The sequence below is a fragment of the Arachis ipaensis genome, chromosome B1 (genome assembly GCF_059453495.1).
Source record: "Arachis ipaensis isolate K30076 ecotype BB chromosome B1, ASM5945349v1, whole genome shotgun sequence".
Taxonomy (NCBI): Eukaryota; Viridiplantae; Streptophyta; class Magnoliopsida; order Fabales; family Fabaceae; genus Arachis; species Arachis ipaensis.
Genome location: NC_142436.1, coordinates 13,051,533 through 13,073,555, shown reverse-complemented (window position 1 = coordinate 13,073,555; position 22,023 = coordinate 13,051,533). Strand labels below are relative to the sequence as shown.

The 22,023-nt window shown below is 41.5% G+C and overlaps 1 protein-coding gene across 1 annotated transcript; it reads right to left on the bottom strand.

Moving 5' to 3' along the window:
* Positions 1 to 9,033: 9,033 nt before the first annotated feature.
* Positions 9,034 to 10,101, bottom strand: LOC107646530 (protein FAR1-RELATED SEQUENCE 2-like). Its single transcript, XM_016350714.2, has one exon. It carries the CDS (start codon positions 10,099 to 10,101, stop codon positions 9,034 to 9,036), a length of 1,068 nt encoding a protein of 355 aa, XP_016206200.2.
* Positions 10,102 to 22,023: the final 11,922 nt, after the last annotated feature.

The window sequence follows — 22,023 nt, the reverse complement described above, 5'->3', positions numbered from 1 at the left end:
GAAGCAGGGTGAAGACAGTGACATAGGTTTTTTACATGGTGCACATGTGTGATATATTTATGTTGTGTTTGTTTCTGTCGAGGCCTGAAGCCCTGGATGATCTATTTGGATTCTTTGTTTGGTCGCCCTTCTGATCTCCTGAAATGCTAGTTAGAACTTGGTAGCGATTATTATATCTACCTTAATCAGTTCGATATAAAAAATATGTTTATCTTGAATTGTTAGTTGGTTTATCCCTCCTCGCCAGTGACTACTACACGACAAGAACAAAACATCTGAATTATTTCCATTTTGGTTGCTATTAAATCGGAAGATTAATATTCTATGCTTCGTAGTCAGTATAAATTCGTTTAATCCAGATGCAGTTAACAATCAATATCTTCTCATCTCCTTGCTTGTTAGTAATAATTTGAATTGGTTTAAATTGAAATAAATATTTCCTAAACATACGCAAAACAAGCTTTCTGGTTACTCCCCATGACTATATGAGTTACCCATTTCTGGGGCTGTTTGGTATAAATTAATTGTGATGGCATCAGATAGTTCACAGCCCCAAGCAAAAAACGGGTGATGTAAACCATCCAATATAAAACAAGTCGTCTGAGCAGTTGATACATAATTAGGAAATTATCTTGCGTTGTTAGCATTTTCCGTTTCCAAATCGTGGTCCGGTGTCTTTCGCCAACAACCGTTGGACGTGTGGGTTCTCAAAGACCTGCTTATCAATTTGTTCCTTTCTACATTATTCTCATTTGGCGGATCTGCGACTAATTAGTCATTATACATGCAATAACTATTTTTTCTGTAACCTTTTTTTTTTGGTCCTGGGTGGCTCCCCTTCTTTCTTCGAAAAGTAAGCATTTTTTTTTTTATTTAGGGAGTGAAAACAGTAAACATATGCGCGTTAAGATGGCGAAACACCTCCCGCCTTTGTAAGTGTTTTTTTTTTTCTTTTTAATAAATAACCATTAAACATGATTAGACTGGGCATTAATTGGGCATTAATGTTGGTGCAATTACCAAGGACAATAACTGGATTTCTAAAAAGGCGATAACCATCGATTGAATACAAAATTTAAATTATATAGCCTTAATATAATCTTATCAATCATTCCATTGAGTGGGTCAGCGGAAAATCAAGTCGTATTGTCAGCCTTTCCATGGCGATGGATGAACAGATTGATGTAGTTGATGGAAGCAGGTAATCTCAACCATTGGATTGAAAAAACAGAGAGATCTGATAGCCAACATATATTGCGCACCAGTCAGCCAAAGAAAAAGGTTATGCGCACCAAAATGCCGAAGGTATTCAGCACATGGAATTCGTGGCCCCCACACTAATATCGAATGGTGCAGCTATGAGATTCAGCGGAAGTCATTTTTGATGACTTCATTGGAAATGAAAATTTAAAGATTAGACATCTCATCCCTTACAAGGGTAAACAGGGAAACCTATCAGACCCAACTTCTACAACACGCAGAATGATACACTTCTGACTTCGCTCCATGATAACATCAACTTTGCTGCAGGGCTCAAGCTTATCCCCACTCCAAAGCAGAAAATACCCTCCCCGTGGAATATCTCTGAGTAGCAACCAGAGGCGATCGTAATGAGGCCAGAGGGTGCATGCTATGTCGTGTTCAGGGAGCGTGTACCCGGAATATACGCAACATGGGAATCGGCGTCGGCTCATGTGGATGGCTTTCCCCGGAACCTGCACCATCGCTATCGGACCTACAAAGAGGCCGTCACCGCTTGGAACGACTACTTCCAGATCCATGCAACCCCTGCTCATGCGCGGCGAACGGAGATGTCACTTGCGGCGGAGTTTCCCCTACAGCGCGGTGACTGCGATAGCGATGGCACGACCACACGGAAGACTCCGGAGGGTTCAGGTACAGCCCTAGCATAGGGACGCTTCTATTTTTTTGTTCATTCTACCGGAACACAGTGTGGTAATGCTCGTTCTAATAAGTTTTCTTGTTTACCTTATTGTGGCCGTTGCAGCGGGCTCGTTGATACGCCACCTGCAGGATGCGGTTGAGTCCCTCGAGAATTGTGTCATCGAACTAGAAAGGGACAGGAATGAGCAGACGGTAGAACTGCTCCGTCAGCTGACCGACGTTTTATCGCATGCAAAAATTGCGAAATAGTCCTCCCATTGATGGTGCCGTGCTGTCCCGGCGTTGGGAGGGACGTGCTCATAAAGACAACCGGGGAAACGGCACCTGTGTGCCGCTCATGACCGTGCTGGCTACTGGAAAGTTGTATTAAATGTACGTTGTAAGTCGACTCGTTATGTTGTACTATCAAAACTGTTTGTATATTGCTTCTAAGAAAAACTGGTGTCATTAAGGGAAAATCAGTCAGGCAACGAAAGCCCAAATTTGCAGCAGCGGAAAAACGAGGATGGAATCTGTGGGGGAGGGTCCCCGACGTCGGTGGGGAGTTCGTTTTTTACCGTGTGTGGGCACTGTGCAGGCACCTGCGTGGATTATGTTATGTGGGTTGCGTTTGGCCACAAGGAGCCTTCACTCACGTCACGCCAGAAAATAATTAATTAACGTCATTTTTCAACGAATAAATAAAAATTAGGCAACAATAAATGTGATTGTATGCCAGTTTCAAATAAAAAGGTTTTTTTTTTTTTTTGGACTTGGGCTATGCCCAACAACCATATACCCGACTCCAATAACCACCCGACTCGTTGGTCCGATGATTATACGACACAGGTCCAAACAGAAACCAAAATGCCCCCAATTAATAAGGTTATTTCAAGTCCAGGAGAAAACAAAGGTTATTTATCTATGGAGTCCCATGAATGCTTTCTTTTTTTTTTAAAAAATCAAAATTGAATTCCGCCAAGGATAAGGCATGACAGTTTAGGCCGAGGGAACTAGATTCGAAAGGGCGCAGTTAAACTATAAATACGCTTGCACCCGTATTTTCCACACTACTGGATAACACTGTCATAAACACAGACACTGCCAGGCCCCTCGGCAAACGGAAAGTTTTAATGGAGCGGTTGTCTGCTGCGATCGAACTACCCCGCGATGTTTGGTTAGCCATAGCCATTAAAGTGGCAGCGAACTCCATTGAGGACCTGTGCAGGTTCCGTATGACGTGTTGCGCTGCGCGCGATGCAGTCGAAGAGGATGCTGTACTCAGGATGGTTTCTATACCACCCCCGCATGACATGAAGTGGTGGTGGACAAGCGACCCCATAGCGGGAAGATTTTTCGAGAGGTGCTTTGAGGTTGGTCACCCGGAGCTTCTGCTCCGGGAGGCGCTGCGGGAGCTCTACGTACGATGTAACGACACCATCGGATGGAAAATGCTGCAGAATGCGGCAAGCAATGGCTTGGACGCTGCCAAGTACGCACTTTCAATGGAGCTGCTACTCCGAAGGGACGACAAGGACGCAAAAAAGAATGGTTTGGAACTATTTCGCGCCCTGGAAGTTGGTGCTTTACTCCCCACGTGTTACTCGAGTTGCTTTGCAGTTCTCACAATTGCTTGGCCGGATGAAGTTCGAATGCCGAAAAAGGGAGAGGATCATACGGTCTACGACTCGACCAGATGCCTGACCCGAGGCCACATGGGTCTTCTGTATGACTACCGCCGAAGGGCGGCAGCACGGGACTCCGTCCACGGTGTCAGAGGCGCAGACCATATTTCGTGCATCCGCTGTCGCACCGACTACGAGGTGGAACGATACTTAGATATACCCAAGGTTTAGGCTTGTCAGGCATGGGTGACCATGGAAGACAACATGGTTGCGAGTGTCGAGACCAGAAGGGGGTGTTGTGATAATCGCGACAATGCCCGTTAGCGTTATGTACTTATGTTGGGTCTTTTTTTCTGATCAAAATTGCCGGTTGAGTCTTTTTTTTTTGTTGTTTTCGTGAAACATGATAAATTATTATTTAAAAAACAAAAAAAAGAATATGACATATATATTATTTAATAATTATATAAGGCAATTATATATTTATTCAATTAATAATCTATATTAATTATTTAAATCACGAATAACCGAAAAGGTTTCATCAAAGCATTTTTAAATATTATGTATATTGTTTACATTAAATTATAACTGACTATAGTTGTTTGGCTAATTTTTTTGGATATTACAATCGAAAGAGTGTAATACATTGATATTACACTAATTTAGTGTAATACACCGATATGGGTGTTTTCAATGTTATAAGAAATTGTGACTTACGATTTCAGAAAGAGAAAAAATTGTGAAAATGAGATTAACGATTTCAAGTAAGACAATTTTTTTTTAGAATTTTTACAACCATGAAATCGTTACTCTCATTTTCTAAGTTGATTCTAACCATTGATTGTTGATCCAAAGCTTTCTAATTATTCTTCCTCTTCACACAAATCGTTGGTAACGATTTTAAACAAATCGGCACTAACGATTTCTTTAAAACCAATTATGAGTCCCATAGTTAAGCATTACACACCCAAAACTTCATTTATATGTATTACACAATTGTAGTTAGCATATAAAAATAATTAGCACAGTTGTTTATGTAAAAATTAATAACTTTTTTTTTTAAACATTACGAATTTATTTGTTTCCATGTTATTTTTTTTATAAATAATAGATGAAATCGTCATTACATTACTGTAGAGCCCCCCTTTTTCTTAATTTTTTTCATATAAAATAATTTTACAGTTTTGTTTAACAGACCTTTATGATCTCCAGCTCCTTTATATTATCTGACCCAACATACTGCAATTTTCCGTCCACAGTTTTGTCCAGAATCGCCGAACCCCTCCAAGATGTTCCCTCCCACCGACACAAACTCTACACGAGTGCTCAATCATGGGGGTCCAACGTCGTGGCAACGCCGATGTGGAACATTGTGGTTCTCGCCGTCGGGTAGCCGCATTCGGACATGTGCATCGACTGGCTTAGAAGCGAGGTGCCGACGAAGGGTATTAAGGTATCTGCGAGGAATCTTTGTGGTTGGCATCTGTGGAAGGATCTTTTTCTCGTAGGGATTGGAGTAACCCTATCGTTCATCATCTTACCTAATGATGTCAGAGGTCTAGCCCACTCAACGGACGCAAGGCAATTTTCCCGAGAAAGATCCCTCGTGATATCTTCGAATGGTCACATCACCTTGTCACATTAGAGACCCAGTTTGATCGCCCGAAAAGCAAACGTTTGCAACTATTCGTGCATATTTTAAGTATATATGCGGAATAAAACACGACCCATCAGCGTGCCTTCTAAGGTAAGCATCACTCCACCAACACACTTCCTGCGAGGTAGTCAACCGAACGACGCGCTCAATGTAAGAGGATGTAGAGAAGATACCAGCTTCGGAGGTATGCGGATTTGATGCACCCGTGTAAGGTAAACATTTATGTCTCCTCCTTGGCCTCTGTTGACTAGTGTCACCGTTGTTTGTAGGAGGGATTGGTGGCGGCGGCTCTCTTGAAGGTAAACGCCACCATGGACGCACTGAACAGGAACATTGTGAGACTGCTTGAGGTATGTATGATATTCCTGTATCTGCATGCATACTCCATTTGCCCTTAGATTGGCCCTATTCCCACTTCACTTCGGTCTGAGCCAGATATGTCTTTGCTTTCCCAGTTTCTCCAGAAAGAGCACTCACAGGTGGACGTATTCACCGATGACCTTAGGAAAGCACTCGGCTAGGTTGACGAATGCCTGAACAAGTACGTCAAGACGGGAGGGGAGCATGGGATAAGGACCGTCAGTGCCGGGTCCCAGGTCACCGCAGCCATGCCGGAAAGCAGCGCTCAAAGGAGGGGAGAACGGAGCACGGCGGCAGACGTCGACATCGTCGACCTGACATTGGGACCCCACGAGGGACGCACGGCAAGACCCGAAAGCTTGGGTGGGGCGAACATCAGCTCTAGCATGACAGGACACTGGGCGGAGAGTACCATCATGTTCGGGTCGATGCTCCATAATGATCATTGGATGGCGCCAGGGGTGTTACACCAGACAAACCTCGCATGGACCGCACATGCCCCGCAGTATAACACGCCCCATTCCACACCCAATGCGTTGGGCCACGCAGCGCCTGTAAGTGAAACTTCACAGCCCTGTAGGCGGCTTGCCGTGTTATCTGAACAACCACTTGTGCATTCGCGTGATTTATTTATTTCACCCATATTCTTTGTGCCCCGACATCACAGGACACGATGGGCTCGAATGTCCGAAGTGGTGCAAACATCATAGGGAGCGGCTCGGGATTGCAGGCAAAGTTCTTCAAAAGAGGAGAACTCCCAGACGACATGAGAACACCTCAGAAAATGCCGAAAAACCCAAGACAGCAGAACAGCCAACACATTTCATCTTTTGGGGCAGTAATCTTTCCGCCGGTAAGGCCTATATCATCCGGATTAATGTATCGCTTAGGTCGTGCTCGAAGTAAAACGATGTTCCGAACACGGGTTAACTTTATTTTTGGTTCTTCCGCAGTTCATACATGCCGGCTTCAAGAAAACCCGGCAGATGGGTTTTTCCTTGGAGGCGGCCCAAATGATAGCCTACATATTCGGCGAATGCTTGAACCCTGACGAGAAACTGTTTCGCCGCGATGATCGGCAACTGGACCGAGAGGCGTTTTTCTCGGTCCTGCCTGGGAATGAACCGTCAGCCTACATCCTGGAGCTGCTTGCGCTCAGGACCTCATGGACACAGTCGCAGCTGCAACGGTGTTCGGTCTGGTCCCTTCCGCTGATTTTTTTGGTAACGTTTCCATACAACTTGCTTCCCGATGCCGATTCATTTTTTGCGATACAGTTACGACCGCTATATGACCGGACCATGTCACACGTGACAGGAATTTGCTCTGACCAAGGATATCGACGATGATCAGTTGATGGACTACTTCCGTGGGACATGGCTACCACGACCCAACGCCTTGAAATATGTAAGCATTGTCGCGGCGCAGACCGCACAGAAAACCAAAAAATACAAAGAAAGATGACATAAAATTGAGGAAAACCCAAAAACCAGTATGGTCTTTATTATTCCTATTGCCGCTCATACCTGACCAGAAACGCTAACGCATAACTCCGTGACAGATCTACGTCCAGATGAAAGACGTCCTCGAGGGCACGAAGGAGTGTCACTACTACCTGATGGCGTGGATATCTCCAGTCACCGGATGTGGATATTCGACAGCTTTCCAACACAGGAGACTGTCATGGGAAGAAGTAAAGCGGTTAAGTCGGTGGTACGTAATATCTACTTTTCCTTTCCAACGATGCACGACATTTCGCTGTGTTTCCATCTCAATTTGGAAGTTGCCTTTTTTTTTCTTTCTTTAATCCGGTTTGTTATGAACTGCTGGGCCTGTTGGGTTTACTCCGGGTCACGTATAATCCAAAAAAGGTTAAAAAAAGGACGATAAAAAAAACCAAAAAAAAAAAATTCCGTTTCCTCTCTACCCACATTGGTCCTTCTATTTTTTTTCTTTTCTTTTCTATTGTCTCATCCTTTATGGGACATGCAGGGTAAACCCAGACATTCATTTTTTTGGGAAGTAAAACTCTTCTTCTGTCTCAACTACCGCCGTTTTGCAGGCCATTGTTCTAGACAAGATCTTCAAAACCATGTTCCCAGATATCGACGTATTAGGAAGGAACCCGCTGCTGTCTGAGTGGAATCCAGACTTCGTACTGGGGATCACCAACGAGTACAACTGGTACCCATTATATTAATTGCTCAACCATGCATATTTGTTCTCCGGTTTTGACATGTATTCACCAATTTATGTTTCCGACGGCGACTGCGGAAAAAAAAGTAACAAGGACAAGTTATGGATGATGCTGTGGCTTCAGATGGAGCATATGTTCACAACCAGCCCTGTTCCACAGAGGAAGGTATTCAACACAACCTTTCTCACGATGTATGCATTTAAAAAAGTTTCCCGTTGTGTAAAGATCTCTTAATCGACACATCCATGTATGCCTTTTACTTTGTCATGCTGCAGAGCATCGATCAACTGTCCGACAGGATACGGATTGACACTGCGTTGGCTATTGTAAACGAGCATTTCAATGAGTTCCGTGATGAGGTAGGGCAGCGGGCAGAGGTGGACTGGAATGGCCGGAGGGCAATGGCAGCTGTGCTGCCATGACCTGTTCATAACGGGAGCTTCGTTTTGGTCGTGCTGGGCTTTTCCATGCCCCCTTTTGTTGGTGACCAGGGTGGGCCGTCACTTTGAAGTGGTACCAACAAATCATTGTACACGACTCCAGTTCGACGTGATAGCTACCTGACCCGCCATATTGAATGTATTTTGTTGCATGTGTATCAACAGTTGCATGCCAGGAACCACCGCTTTTTTGGTAAAAATAGTTTGTTTCCATGGGCTGGATGTTAAATTAGCGCGGATTAAATTTTATCTTCTGTTCCGTATTTGTTCCAATGGAGTCTGGTATATAATTCCATAAACAAAGCCTTTATTATCATTCCATAAACAAAGCCTATTGTTATTATATGTTTTTTTTTGTCCGCTTCCTGATGGATAGTGCCATATTCTTAGTACTAGGAAAGCATAAACACTCGATGCAGTTTATAGGCAATTTCGTCCCAAGACCCGGACATCCGAAATCCCTATGCAATGACCACTTTAAGTTGGCAACAATGTCTCGTTACATTACTCGGTTTACACTAACTAGCCCTTTCTAATTTAATTAATCAAACACAAACGCAACTATTGTCACAACACAGACCAACACATTGAAACAGACCAACATATTGAGGAGGCACGTCCTCACAGGCTCCACTGTATACTACATTCGTCCATGAACGCAACCAATATGACGAAAAGTAGAAAATTTTTTTCGGCAACAATGTCTCGTTACATGACTCGATTTACACTAACTAGCCCTTTCTAATTTAATTAATCAAACACACAAACGCAACTATTGTCACAACACAGACAACACGTTGAATTTGGCACGTCCTCACAAGCTGTACTGCATACTACATTCGTCCCTGAACACAACCAATATCACCAAAACTATAAAATTCTTAACTCACATTGCGCTATGCATACGCCCTTCCGGATGTCACGCCAGCAAGTACGGCTCTTAGCAGCCACCCAAACTGAATCCAGCTCGACTCGATGCGTAACCGCCAACAAGAACAGTACAGCCAGCTCACTCAAATTCGTAGTACTCCTCACCCCCTCTCCTGCCTCCATGCTTTCGTAAGCCGTGCCAACCTCGAAACTGTCGATGTTCTCCCCCATACTCGATTGTTGACACTTGCGAGAATTGTGTCCGCCCTTTCCACACAATCGACACCTCTGAACACGGCGAAACTTTCCCCGAGAGGTAACAACTCTTCGACCGTATCCTTTGTACCTTGCCCGCATCGGGTCTCGAACAGACACCCTCCTGGCCTCCTCAGCAACACCTAACCTTTGGCGATGTTTGTCCTGCAGGGATTGACGCTCCTTTGCCAACCTTGTTTTCACGTCCACGTAGTCCTCGAAAAACTGGCAAGACAGGCTCACCAGCTCCCTGCAATCATCCAGCATCGCCGCGTGCATGCTCATGTATGCCGCGTCTGGGATCTCCCCAACACGAGTTTCGTCGCAGGGTGCACGCGGCTGCTTTGCCCTCTTTGTCCACCGGTCAAGTATTAGGCCTTTGGGGATAGCTGTCATGTTCAGATAAACTAGAACCACAACCATGTGGACACAAAGAAGCCCAAAAAACTCCATCCGCTGACAAGAACAGCTGAATTCGTCGTCTTCCTCGGCCCAGGACACGGCCCATGATCTCTGCTTGCAGTACATTGCAACCTCGAACAAAACACAAGCGCTCGTCCTCTTGGTGGACACAACTCTAATGTTGCTGGCTAGCATCAGCACCTCCCGAAACAGTTCGAAAACCTCTCTTGTATAAACCGTTGCAGCGAACTGCTCAATGGCCTCGAGTTTCGTCTTCACAACAGGTTCGCCATACGCAGACTTGTAGTCTGCCACTAGTTTTCTCCTCCTCATGAACTCCAAATAGTGTTGGAAGTGCTCCACAAACTCCCTCAGATTGTACCCGTTGTGTATAAATTTTCCAAGCTGCATATTCAAAGCCTCGCACCTGGATGTCGTCTTCAGACTTGTGAAGAATTTCCCCTGGATATGGGCATTGGACCAGGAATGTTTCTTGGCATATATCTCCACTATCCACGGATGATCCTCTAACCCGTGGTCCGCCACACTATCCGTCCATATTGTCTCAAATTCGTCAACCTCTAGATCTCCCATGAGGCACAGACGAAATTTCCTGAGAAAACTCGGCCGTCCAACTCTAGCAGTGGCGTTCCTTAACAAATGCCAGCTACACAACTTGTGATGTGCACCGGGAAAAACTGTGCTAACCGCACTCTTCATGGCGAGGTCACCGTCCGTGATGACAGACTTCGGCTGTTTTCCCTTCATTGCCTCAAGGAATGACCGCAGCAACCACACATAGCTTGCTTCGCTCTCGTTGCTCAATATGGCGCAGTCGAACACCACCGTCCTCATATGATGGTCCACCCCTGAGAATATTACCAAAGGGCACTTGTATTTGTTACGACCGTAAGTTGCATCAAAACCCAGGACATCCCCGAACACGCTGTAGTCATAACGACTTGTACCATCGCACTAGAAGAGATTTTCCAGCCTCTTGTCAACATCTAGCGAGTACCTCCAGAACATCCTGGAATCAGTCGTCCTTAAAGTTCCCAAAAACTTCAACGCGGACTCCGCATCTGTCGCGCCTGCCTCAGAACATTTCATTATTGTAGAGATACCATCAGTGGCAACTAAAAAAAATATACAAAATATTAGTTAGTCATAGTTATTTCATAATAATAAATAAATGGCATATCATGTTTTGTTCCTTAATTGTTGGTATAGCAAAATAAAAATGATATATATTAAAACTACAGAAGTTTGTTGGAAGCAATCAGACAAAGAGATGTCAAATTATGATTTAAGAAAATCAAATTAAATTAATTTTCTAGTCCTGAATATTTTAAAAAAATATAGGAGTAATATACTAAGCAAATATTTTGGAGATATTGGTTAAAGAGGTGATAGAGATAGTAATAGTAATAATAAGGTCAACTTCAACCTGTTGAGGAGATGATGGAGTAGTACAAGAACCCATGGGTTGTGGTGGGACATGACAGTGTCAATAATGGCAGAGGAATAATCTTGATGTATTTGCTATAAGAAAGAAGCAGCATGTGGGAACTTTCACACAAAACAAAATAGGCGTTGTTAAGTCATATATCTCATCAATCTCAAAATTGACTAAGCTCTATAGAAATTATTCTTGTCTGCATTATAAGATTACCTTTATACTTTTCGGGCTTCATAAGAAACAAGAGGTGAGTAGGTGACCATTCAATCGGTGTTACTTTTTCCATAAATGTCTCTTACTTTATCTCCTAATGTATGTTTATATAGCACTACTTAAGTAAAATTAAGGAAGGAATGGCATTATTCAACTACTTCTAGCACTAGTGCTGTTAACAATCCATTAGAGAAGGACTAAGCTTCTGAATATTGCATTAGGAGTTGTGATTAGTTAAGAAAATCTAACGAGGATCAAATAGTAGTACATAAATTGTCAGTACAGCACTCACACCCATTCCGCTCGCCTGACGCATTCTGCTTCACCCTCCTTGTGTTCCATCGCGAATCGTCCGTACAGCACTCACACCCATTCCGCTTGCCCGACGCATTCTCACCGCTTGCGACTCCCCATCGCTCGCCACTCGCACCCCACGACTCTCCATCCGTCGCGACGCAACCACCACCAGGCCCCCATTCGCGACGCGCGATCAACTATTCCGATCCATGGCGACTTTTCCACTCGCGATGCACGACCTCCGTGACTTCCTCCTCACAATGCGCCACCGCGAGTCCCCCACCGTTCATGCAACGCCGTCCAAGACTTCGCCGGCCACCCTGTGGCTCTTCTTCTCCTCCTCCTATTTGGTTTTGAATTATTTTTTAACTAGTTTTTTATGTTTCTTTTTCCTAAATTTCGGATTATTCTTTTTATTAGTTTTGGATGATTCTTTTTTTTTATATTTTGTATTTTTTCTTAGGATTTTGATGATTCTTTTTATTAGTTTCGGATGATTCTTTTTCCTATATTTCGTATGTTTTTTTCTTAGGATTTGGATTATTCTTTATCTTATGTTTTGATGTTTTTGTTTTTTGGAGTTTTGAAGTTTTTTTTTGAAAGAGGAATTAGGGTTTCCGTAATAAATGATAAAATGTGAATTAGAGTAAGAAGAGGTAATTAATAACCATTAATTTTGTATCTTTTAAAAAAATTTTAAATAATCACTAATTAATGACAATTAATTAGTATAGAATGTAGTTCAAAAATATTTATTGACTTGTTGTTGGCTAGGCCCCTATTGGTGCATTAGCAAAATTGTATATTAAAACTATTTAAAAATTAATTTGATGTGGTATTTAATTTCCTATAAGAACTTATATAATGTTAAAATGAATTTTAATAAATCATCATAATTCAGAATTTTCGAAAACTACGTACATTTGTATCTAATTCAAAGCCAACCAGAAAATAACTTCCTGTAGTAACATTGATGTTAATGAAAAGTCAGGTTTTTGAATAAAAAAAAGATGTTAAGAAGGAGAAGTAGCAATCGTTGCCTACTTCAAATAGTGGTCATGGAGAGCAAGCTGAGCAACAGCGACAACAATAACAAAATCTTGCTAAATTTTAAAATTAGCAAAAATATAAAATGAAAAACAAAAATTCGAAAAAATAAAGGGAGAAAATCAACCGATGGCGGTGCAAGCGGCAGAGATGTAGTGTTGCGAAGGTGAGAGATTGACAATGACAGACTAGAAAAGAAAAGAGCCAAATGCAGTGAGAGCATCATTCACAAAGGAGGCGGCATTGCTACTAGATCTGGAGATGCGTTGGTGGAGGAGGCGCCTTTGTTCGATCTGAATTGCGGTGGCAAGGGTGGCAGGGACGGCTACAGCAAGTTTCGGTGGTGAGCTTAAGCTTTCTTTGAATCTCTGAGACCTAGTTTTCTCTGAATCTCTTCCGACACTTGGTTTAGGTCACACTCCCTCTGATCTCAATTGATAATTGTTATCAAAAAATTATTTTAATAAAAATAATACTGGCCATAACTTTATGGCCAATAAAAATTTTTTACTAAAAAAGATTTCTTATATTTATTAGTGGCAACAATGACACTTGTCATTATAATATAATTTTAATAATTATTGAATAGCTTATCACATAATTACTGAATGGAGCTATTGACACTCTATTTCTGAATAGCTTTGCCATCCCATTATCCATTGAATCTCAGAAATATTGGTGTTCTTCAGAACTAGAACTCGGATGATATTATTGATTTTCTTCCTTAGGCTCTTGTTGATTCTTAAACACTTTTCTTTTCATTGGTGCTTTGCACCTTTGAGCCTAGTCATGACTCTAAGTATTTTTTCTTCAAGCTTAACTTGAAACATAAACACCACAAGCACTTAACTGGGGGAACCTTTTAGGTTCGAATTTTTCTTTTTATTTCTCCTAGACAGTGGTGCTCAGAGCCTTAGGCATACTCTGTAACAGCGTTGGGTCACGACTTTAAGTGTTCAGTCTCAAGGTTTACTTGACACTTTCACACCATAAGCATATGCTTAGGGAAAACCACTCTTTTGAGCTTTAGATCAATTTTGACCCTCCTAACCATTGATGCTCAAAGCCTTGGACCTTTTTCTTTTGATTTTTCTTTTCTTTTCAAATTTTTTTGCTGTTTCTTTTGCTTCAAGAATCAATCTTTTTCTTATTCCAGAGAATCAATAATATTTCTCTAAATTTTTGTTCCTCAAGAACCAATATACTCAACTCTAATATCAACTATGCACAGTTAATTCATACATTCAGAAAATAGAGATAAGGCAACCACGTCAAAGTAATCAAAATAACTCATAATATAACTCAAGATCTTATGCATTTCACTACTTCTTTTTCAATAGATTTTTCCTTTTAAGCTTGATGCGGAATACATAAGACATCTTGAAAAATAAAAATTAAACTACTACTAGAAAGCAAAGAAATCCTAAGAGTGATCATGCAACTAGAATAGAAAACAGATAACAAATTGAACTACTAGGAAAACAGATATAATAAAAATAGGGAGAATGAAACTAGACCACCTTAGTGATGGTGGCTACTGCTCCCTCTGGAAAATCTTCTGGAGCGTTTGAGCTCCTCAATGTCATGCCCTTGCCTCCTCTGCTCCTCCATCATCCTTCTTTGATCTTCCATCATCTGATGGAAGAGAGTAGACTGGTCCCAATGCTCCAGCCTCAACTGATCAATGGATGATGTCAGCTCCCCTAAAGATGTGGTCAACAAGTGCCAGTAGTCACGGGGAGGAAAGTACATCCCTTGAGGCATGTCCGGGATATCTTGTGGAGGCGGTAGAACTGGCTCTTACTGCGGTCCTTACACGGGCTCCCTAGCGTGCTCCATACCCTTCTTTGTGATCGGTCTCTCCTTGTCAGTCAAGTATCTCCCTCTATGTGAGCTCCAGCTGCTGCACATAGGCGTTGGATGAGATGAGGGAATGCTAGCCTCGCAGTGGTGGAGGGCTTGTCCGCTATTCTGTACAACTCCTGAGGGATCATCTCATGAACCTCCACATCATTGCCGAGTATAATGCAGTGAATCATCACTGCTCGCTCGACTGTAACCTCAGAGCGGTTACTCGTAGGGATGATAGAGCGTTGGATGAACTCCAACCATCCTCTAACCACTGGCCTAAGGTCAAGCCTACCCAGTTGGTAAGGCCGACCTTGAGCATCCCTCCTCCACTGAGCTCCTGGTACGCAGATGTCAGCAAGAACTTGATCCAACCTTTGGTCAGTGTTGACCCTTCGAGTGTATGAATGAGGGTCATCCTGTGGCTCTAGCAACTGTAGTGCCACCCTTACACTTTCGGGGCTTAAAATCCATGATTTGCCCTCTAAGCATGGTGCACCAATTCTTCAGCTCCGGGTTCACGCTTGTATCATGCTTCTTTGTGATCCAGCCGTTGGCATAGAACTCCTGCACCATCAATATTCTAACTTCGGTCATGGGGTTGGCCAGAAATTTCCAACCCCGTCTCAGGATCTAATATAAAATGTCCAAGTACTCATCGTCCTTCAGCTTGAAGGGGACCTTGGGAATCACCTTCTTCTTTCTCACCATGTCATAAAAATGGTCTTGATGGGCCTTGGTGAAGAATCTTGTGAAATCCCATGGCTCGGAAGCGGGGGCTTTCTCCTTTTTTTTCCTTAAGGACTCTCCGGTCTTAGGTGCCATGGAGGTAAGATAAAAGAAGCAAAAAGCGGAGTGCCCAACACCAAACTTAAAAATTTTGCTCGTCCCTGAGCAAAGAGAAATATAAGAAGAGAAAAAGTAAAGAAAATAGAAGAAGGGGATGGTAGAGGCTTCGACCTTGGGGGGAAAAAAGGGAAAGATGAAGAAAAGGAATGTGTAATGTGAAGAATGAGTAGAGGGGAAGAGCAGTGAAGGTGTAGGGAAAGTGGGGGAAGTGAGGGGTATTTATAGGAGGGGATAGGTTTGGTTTCTACTATGGTCCTATGGAGGGGGGAAATTTGAGTTTGAATGGGGTTGTTGGAAAGAGAGATGGATGGAAATGATAAAAGGTGATTGGGTGGAGTGAAAGGTGGGTTGAGAGAATCAAGGTAAGTGATGGGTGATGGGACTAATGAATGTGGATAGAAAAGTGGGTGAAAGAGGACTGAGAATGGATGAGAGTGAGTAAATGGTGAAGTGATTGGTGGGTGGGTGTTATCCATTGGCCAAAGACTTCAAAATTCAAATCAGCATGCTGCCTCCTCCCTGGGCGTTGTACGTCAGGCTGGCGTTGAACGCCACCAGGGGGATCCCCTTTTTTTTCTCTGGCGTTCAACGCCAAGAATGGACATTGAACGCCCTAGGGGGATAAAAAAATGGCCTTGAGACACTCTCTTTTGGAAACCTTGTACTCCCCCCTGGGCGCTGAACGCCGGATCTGGCGTTCAATGCCAGCAGGGGGCATCCTCCAGGGTACGCTGTTTTTCCTGCTGTACTTTTCTGTTTCTATTCTAAGCGCTATACATGACCACAAACGTTAGAAAAATGAGGAAAACTATGAAAATTAATGTAAAATAAAATGATATGAATTCAAACTAACATAAATAAAAATAGTATAAACAACAGTGAAAATAAACTATAGGATACGTATGGTTGGGTTGCCTCCCAACAAGCGCTTATTTACCATCATTAGCTTGACGGAAACCTCCTTTACGGAGGTTCATAGGGGCTCAGATCTTCACCCCTCATTGTGAACTTCCTTCCTGTGCTTTCATGAATCACTCAACATGTTCCAGAGACAGGATCCAGTTCACCGTGTGCGGTATGACTGGACTTCTTGTGAAGACTACTCTCATACCAGGTAAGAAGTCTTCAGTTGAAATCTTCTTATTCCTCTAACCCTTGGGTACTTTCTTCTTGGGGCCTCCTTCTTCAGTGCTAAGTGGTGAATGTCCAACACCAAACTTAGGTTTGATGTCAGGGGACTCGGAATGGCTTTCCACTGACTGAGAAGGCTTGAGCATTGAGCTTTGTATGCTAGTACTTCCTTTATCTGAGAGAGTTTGAGGTTTGGGAATCTTGAACAGCAAATAGTCCTCATGCATCCTCAAGCATAATTCTCCTCTCTCTACATCAATCAAGGCTCTCTTGGTAGTTAGGAATGACCTTCCTAGGATGATGGAGTCATCCTTTCCTTCTCCAGTGTCAAGTATCACGAAGTCTGCAGGGAGGTAAAGGTCTTCAACTTTTACAAAGATGTTCTCCACCACTCCATATGCTCGCTTCAGGGACTTGTCCGTCATCTCCAGTGAGATCCTTGTGGGCTGTGCCTCTTGGATCCCCAGCTTCTTCATCACAAAGAGAGGCATTAGATTTATGCTTGATTCTAGGTTGCATAGTGCCTTCTCAAATGTGATGGTTCCTATAATACAGGGAACCAGGAAGCTTCCGGAATCTGGCAACTTCTGGGGTAGTTTCTTCTGCACTAGTGCACTGCACTCCTTGGTCAGCACCACAATTTTATCTCTCCTCAGGGCCTTCTTTTCAGAGACTGCGTTTTTCAGATAGGCCATATAGGGAAGTTTCTTCTCCAACACCTCAGCAAAAGGAATATTGATTTGTAGCTTCTTGAAGACTACCAAGAATTGAGCAATTTGCTTATCCTTGGTCTCCTCTTGCATGTTATGAAGGTGTTGTTCTTCATGCTCTTCTATCACCACTGGGGCATGTACGAGTGTACTGCTAGTCTCCTCTTGAGCCTCTTTCTCCTTTAAATCCTCCGCAACATCCTCTTCTTTGCGTTCGGCCTCCTTGTCCATAGTGAGGGCCTTGCACTCTTCCCTTGAATTCACCTCTGCATTGCTTGGAAAAGTGTTGGGAGGTCTTTCAGGTATCTTGCTGCTCAACTAACCCACTTGTATCTCCAAGTTTCGAATTGAGGACTGGGTCTCTTGCATAAAGTTATGAGTGGTCTTGGAGAGGTCAGAGACTATTGTGGCCAAGTCATAGAGGCTTTGCTTAAGCGTCTCCATCTACTGCTGAGAGGGTTAGAACTGTCTGTTGTTGAACCTATTTTAATTGGTTCTACCCTGATTGTTGTTGAAGCCTTGTTGAGGCTTCTGCTACTCTCTCCACCCAAAGTTAGGGTGATTTTTCCATCTCTATTATTGGAATTTCTAGAGGAATTTCCTATGAAATTCACTTCTTCCATGTTGGGCTGAGCAACATCACCAACGTCCCCTCTATAGGATGCATCTTGAGCGTTGACAGCTGAAACTTGCATCCCACTTAAGTGTTGGGAGATCATGCTAATTTTCTAGGACATGAGCTTGTTTTATGCCAAAATCGCATCCAGTGTTTCTACTTCCATGACTCCTCGCTTCTGAGTGGTTCCAGTGTTTACAGAATTTCTCTCAGAAGTGTACATGTACTGGTTGTTGGCAACCATCTCAATTAGCTCATTTGCCTCCTCAGGTGTCTTCTTCATGTGTAATGAAATACCTGCTGAGTGGTCCAATGATATCTTGACCATCTCAGAGAAGCCATCATAAAAGATCTCCAGTATGGTCCAATCTGAAATCATTTCAGGAGAGTATCTCTTAATCAGCTGCTTGTATCTCTCCCAGGCTTCATAGAGGGACTCCCCTCTTTCTGTCTGAAGGTCTGGACTTCCACTTTAAGCTTATTCAGCTTCTAGGGTGGAAAGAACTTGGTCAGAAATCCAGTGACCACCTTGTCCCATGTGTCCAGGCTCTCCTTGGGCTGAGAATCCAACCATAGTTTTGCTCTGTCCCTTACAGCAAAAGGAAAGAGCATGAGCTTGTAAATCTCAGGGTTCACTCCATTCATCTTGACAGTGTCGCAGATCTGCAGGAAGTCAGATATGAATTTGTTGGGGTCCTCCTACGGGAGTCCATAAAACTGACAGCTCTGTTGCACCAGAGTGACCAGTTGAGGCTTAAACTCAAAATTATTTGCACCTATGGCAGGTACAGATATACTGCGCCCATAGAAGTCAGCAGTGGGTGCAGTGTATGATCCAAGCACCCTCCTTGCATGCTCTTCAGCGTTCAGATTAGCTGCCATAGTGGTCTCTTCAGCTTCATTTTCAAAGGTTTCCGTGAGATTCTCTCCGGCTTTGTGAGCTTTAGTTTGTTGCAAACGCCACCTTAAGATCCTCTCAGACTCAGGATCAAAATTAAGAAGGGGTTCATTGTCTCTGTTCCTGCTTATAAACAACAAGAAGTAAAGAAAAGATGGGAGTATCTATGTCAGAGTATAGAGAACTCCCAGTGAGATATCCAAAAAAAATAAAGTAAGCAATTAACTAAAAAGAAAATTCAAAAATAAGATGCAAGAATTAATCTTAAAAATTTTCAAAAATTAAAACAAAAGAGTTTAAAATTTTCGAAATTTAAAAAGAAAAAGGAACCACTAAAGACACCAAACTTAAAATATGAAATTAAGGGAAAATAGACAATACTAATTTCGAAAATTTTAAGGAAGAAACACTAACAGACACCAAACTTAGAATTTGAAATTAAATAAAAATAAGATAAGTAGAACAAAGAAAAATTCGAAAATAAAAGGAAAGATAAATAAGATAAAAATCGAAAATTAAGGAAAGTAAACAAGATAGAATTCGAAAATAAAAAAGAAATATAATTAAACAAAAACTAATAAAAATACCTAATCTAAGCAACAAGACAACTGGTAGTTGTCAATCACAAACAATACCCGGCAACGGCACCAAAAACTTGGTGCGTGAAATTAGAACTCACACAACTTTACCAGCAAGTGCACCGGGTCATCCAAGTAATACCTCAGGTGAGTGAAGGTCGATCCCACGAGGATTGTCAGACTGAGCAAGCAATAGTTATCCTGTTGGACTTAGTCAGGTAAACAGTAAAAGATGGTTGTTGGTGTAAAACGCATAAGTAGTGAAAAGCAAGTAAATAAACCAATTAAACAGGTTTCGTGTAAAATAATGATGAGAAAATAGTAAAGGCCTTGGAGATGTTTACTTTTCCGGATTAAAATATCTTACCAACTATTTTAACAATGAGTGATTCATTCTATGGCAAACCATAAGTGATTAAACGCTAATCTCTTAGCGATTTAGTCTCCTCTAATCCTCACCCAAAACCACTCTCGTGGTCATTCAATTCAAATCAGAAGGTGAAGTTCAGAAAACTAGTTTAGCACCACAAAAACCTCAATTACCCAAAGCTAACAGAATTTTATGTCACATATCCCAATTAGTTCATGTAATTAGCAGTTTAGGAGGAGTGTTTTCAAGCTATAGCTCAAGCGAGATAGCTCTCTCGAGAATCACAAGAGCTCATGTAGAATAAGGGTCATACTCTCGTTCCACCCAAATTCATAAGATTAAGAACGAAAATAACACCTTAGAATTGAATGAAACATTAATTAAAATAGATGAATAATAATCTTAATCCATAGAAATAAACAGAGCTCCTAACCTTAACCAGGAGGTTTAGTTGCTCATAACTTACAGAGAAAACAGGGTTCTAAAAAGTGCAGAAGGAAGAAGATCCTAAACCTAATTGATCTTCTCCTATAAATACTAACCTAATAATAAATGCTAAACCTAAAAAATATTATTTTAAAAATAAAGATTACAAAGATAAAATAAGATAAAACTAATATATGCTAAATCCACTTTGGAGGCCAATTGTTGTGTGACTCGGGCAGCTTGCTGGCATTCAGCGCCAGGATTGGGCGTTGAACGGCAGAGAGGGGAAGGCGCGTCTGATCTCTTGCCCCCTTGCTGGTGTTGAATGCCAGGTTGGCATTCAGCGCCCAAGGGGGAGCTGCCAGCATTTTTCTTTCTTGCTCCAGGCTTCTCCAAACTGCTCCGAATTTCACCTAAAACCATTAAAACACTAGAAAAACTCAAAGTAGCATCCAAAGGTGATTTTTGCACTAAAAACAAGTAAAAGTAATTAAAATCTACTTAAAAACAATATAAAAATAACTAAAAAAGGGTATATGATGCTCACGCATCACCCCCTCCACACCACACCAACGTTCCTGGAACTTGAACCTTCTTATAGATTTTTCAAGTGGAAAATTTGAGTCCAACAATAATGGGGCATGATCAGATCCATTTTCAAACAATCTAGTAACTACTGCTGCTAGATAGGAATTGATCCACACATCATTAGCCATGACGTGATCTAAACGTTCTTGGATTAACTCTTGCCCTCTTCTCTTATTGGACCAAGTAAATGGTCTCCAATCATACCCAAGTCTACCAAGTCATTCTCATTAATGAACCCAGAAAAGGCAACCATAGAAGCAGTAGATTTAACTCCCCCGCCATCCTTCTTTTGGGGACTTATAATAGCATTAAAATCTACGAGGACAAGGAAACGATTCTGCAGTTGCTGAAAAAGTGATGATAATTTTTCAAATTGAGTGGCCCGTGTCTGATTCGACGTACTTAAATACACCCCTACAACTCCCCAAACTTCATTATTAACTGAAATACAAAGTTATTTATTAACACAATTTTCGATTCATTTGGTGTTATACAATGGTTTTGTTTTGATAATATTTTCGGTTCATTCTAGAACGTAGGTGTTTCTAAATTTGAATTTATATAATGAATAATTTTCGATTCATTTATTATTATACAATGATCTTGTTATGATAGTATAAATCATTTGCCAAATTAATTGTGTGTATAAAATATTAAAATATAAATATACGTTAAAAAATTAAACAATACATATATTTATCCACAGATATATCAAGACTAGTTTTTAATATTATTTACAAAGCATTTTTAAATATTTACATACTTTATTTGATCGTTCATAATAATTGTTTTATGGACTAATTTTAGAGTTAAAATAACATGCGCTAGATCAGTATTTCGATGATGAACATGATTGTAGGGACAACTCAGAGTCATGATTGTAAATTTAAAGATTCTAATTGGAGCTAAGAAAATTGTAAAGATTATTCTAAGTATCGGATCAAAATTTAGGAATCAAATTAAGATTTAACTCGAATTTAATTGAACAATTAAGACAAAAAAAAAAAAAAAGAAACCTCTCCTTTTCGTTATTTTTAAAATTTTTGTTTTGTACACCTATTATTGGATTGCAGAATAAAGTCTTTGCAGTTACCAAATTTAAAATGTGAATTACGGCATGTGAAAGAAGAAAAAGTAATTGGAGCACCAAAATCTAATTTGGTTAATACGGAGAAGTTTTTTTGTTTTAAAAAAGGTTAAGTAAAGGTAGCTTTTAATTATTTTTTTTTATAAAAAATATCTTTTATTATTATCAATAATTTCATGAATTCAGTATAAAACAGTTTTATACGTACATCTAATG

Excerpts from the sequence above, each read along its gene's own strand:
- LOC107646530 (XM_016350714.2), bottom strand. The coding sequence starts at position 10,101 with ATGCAGCTTGGAAAATTTATACACAACGGGTACAATCTGAGGGAGTTT.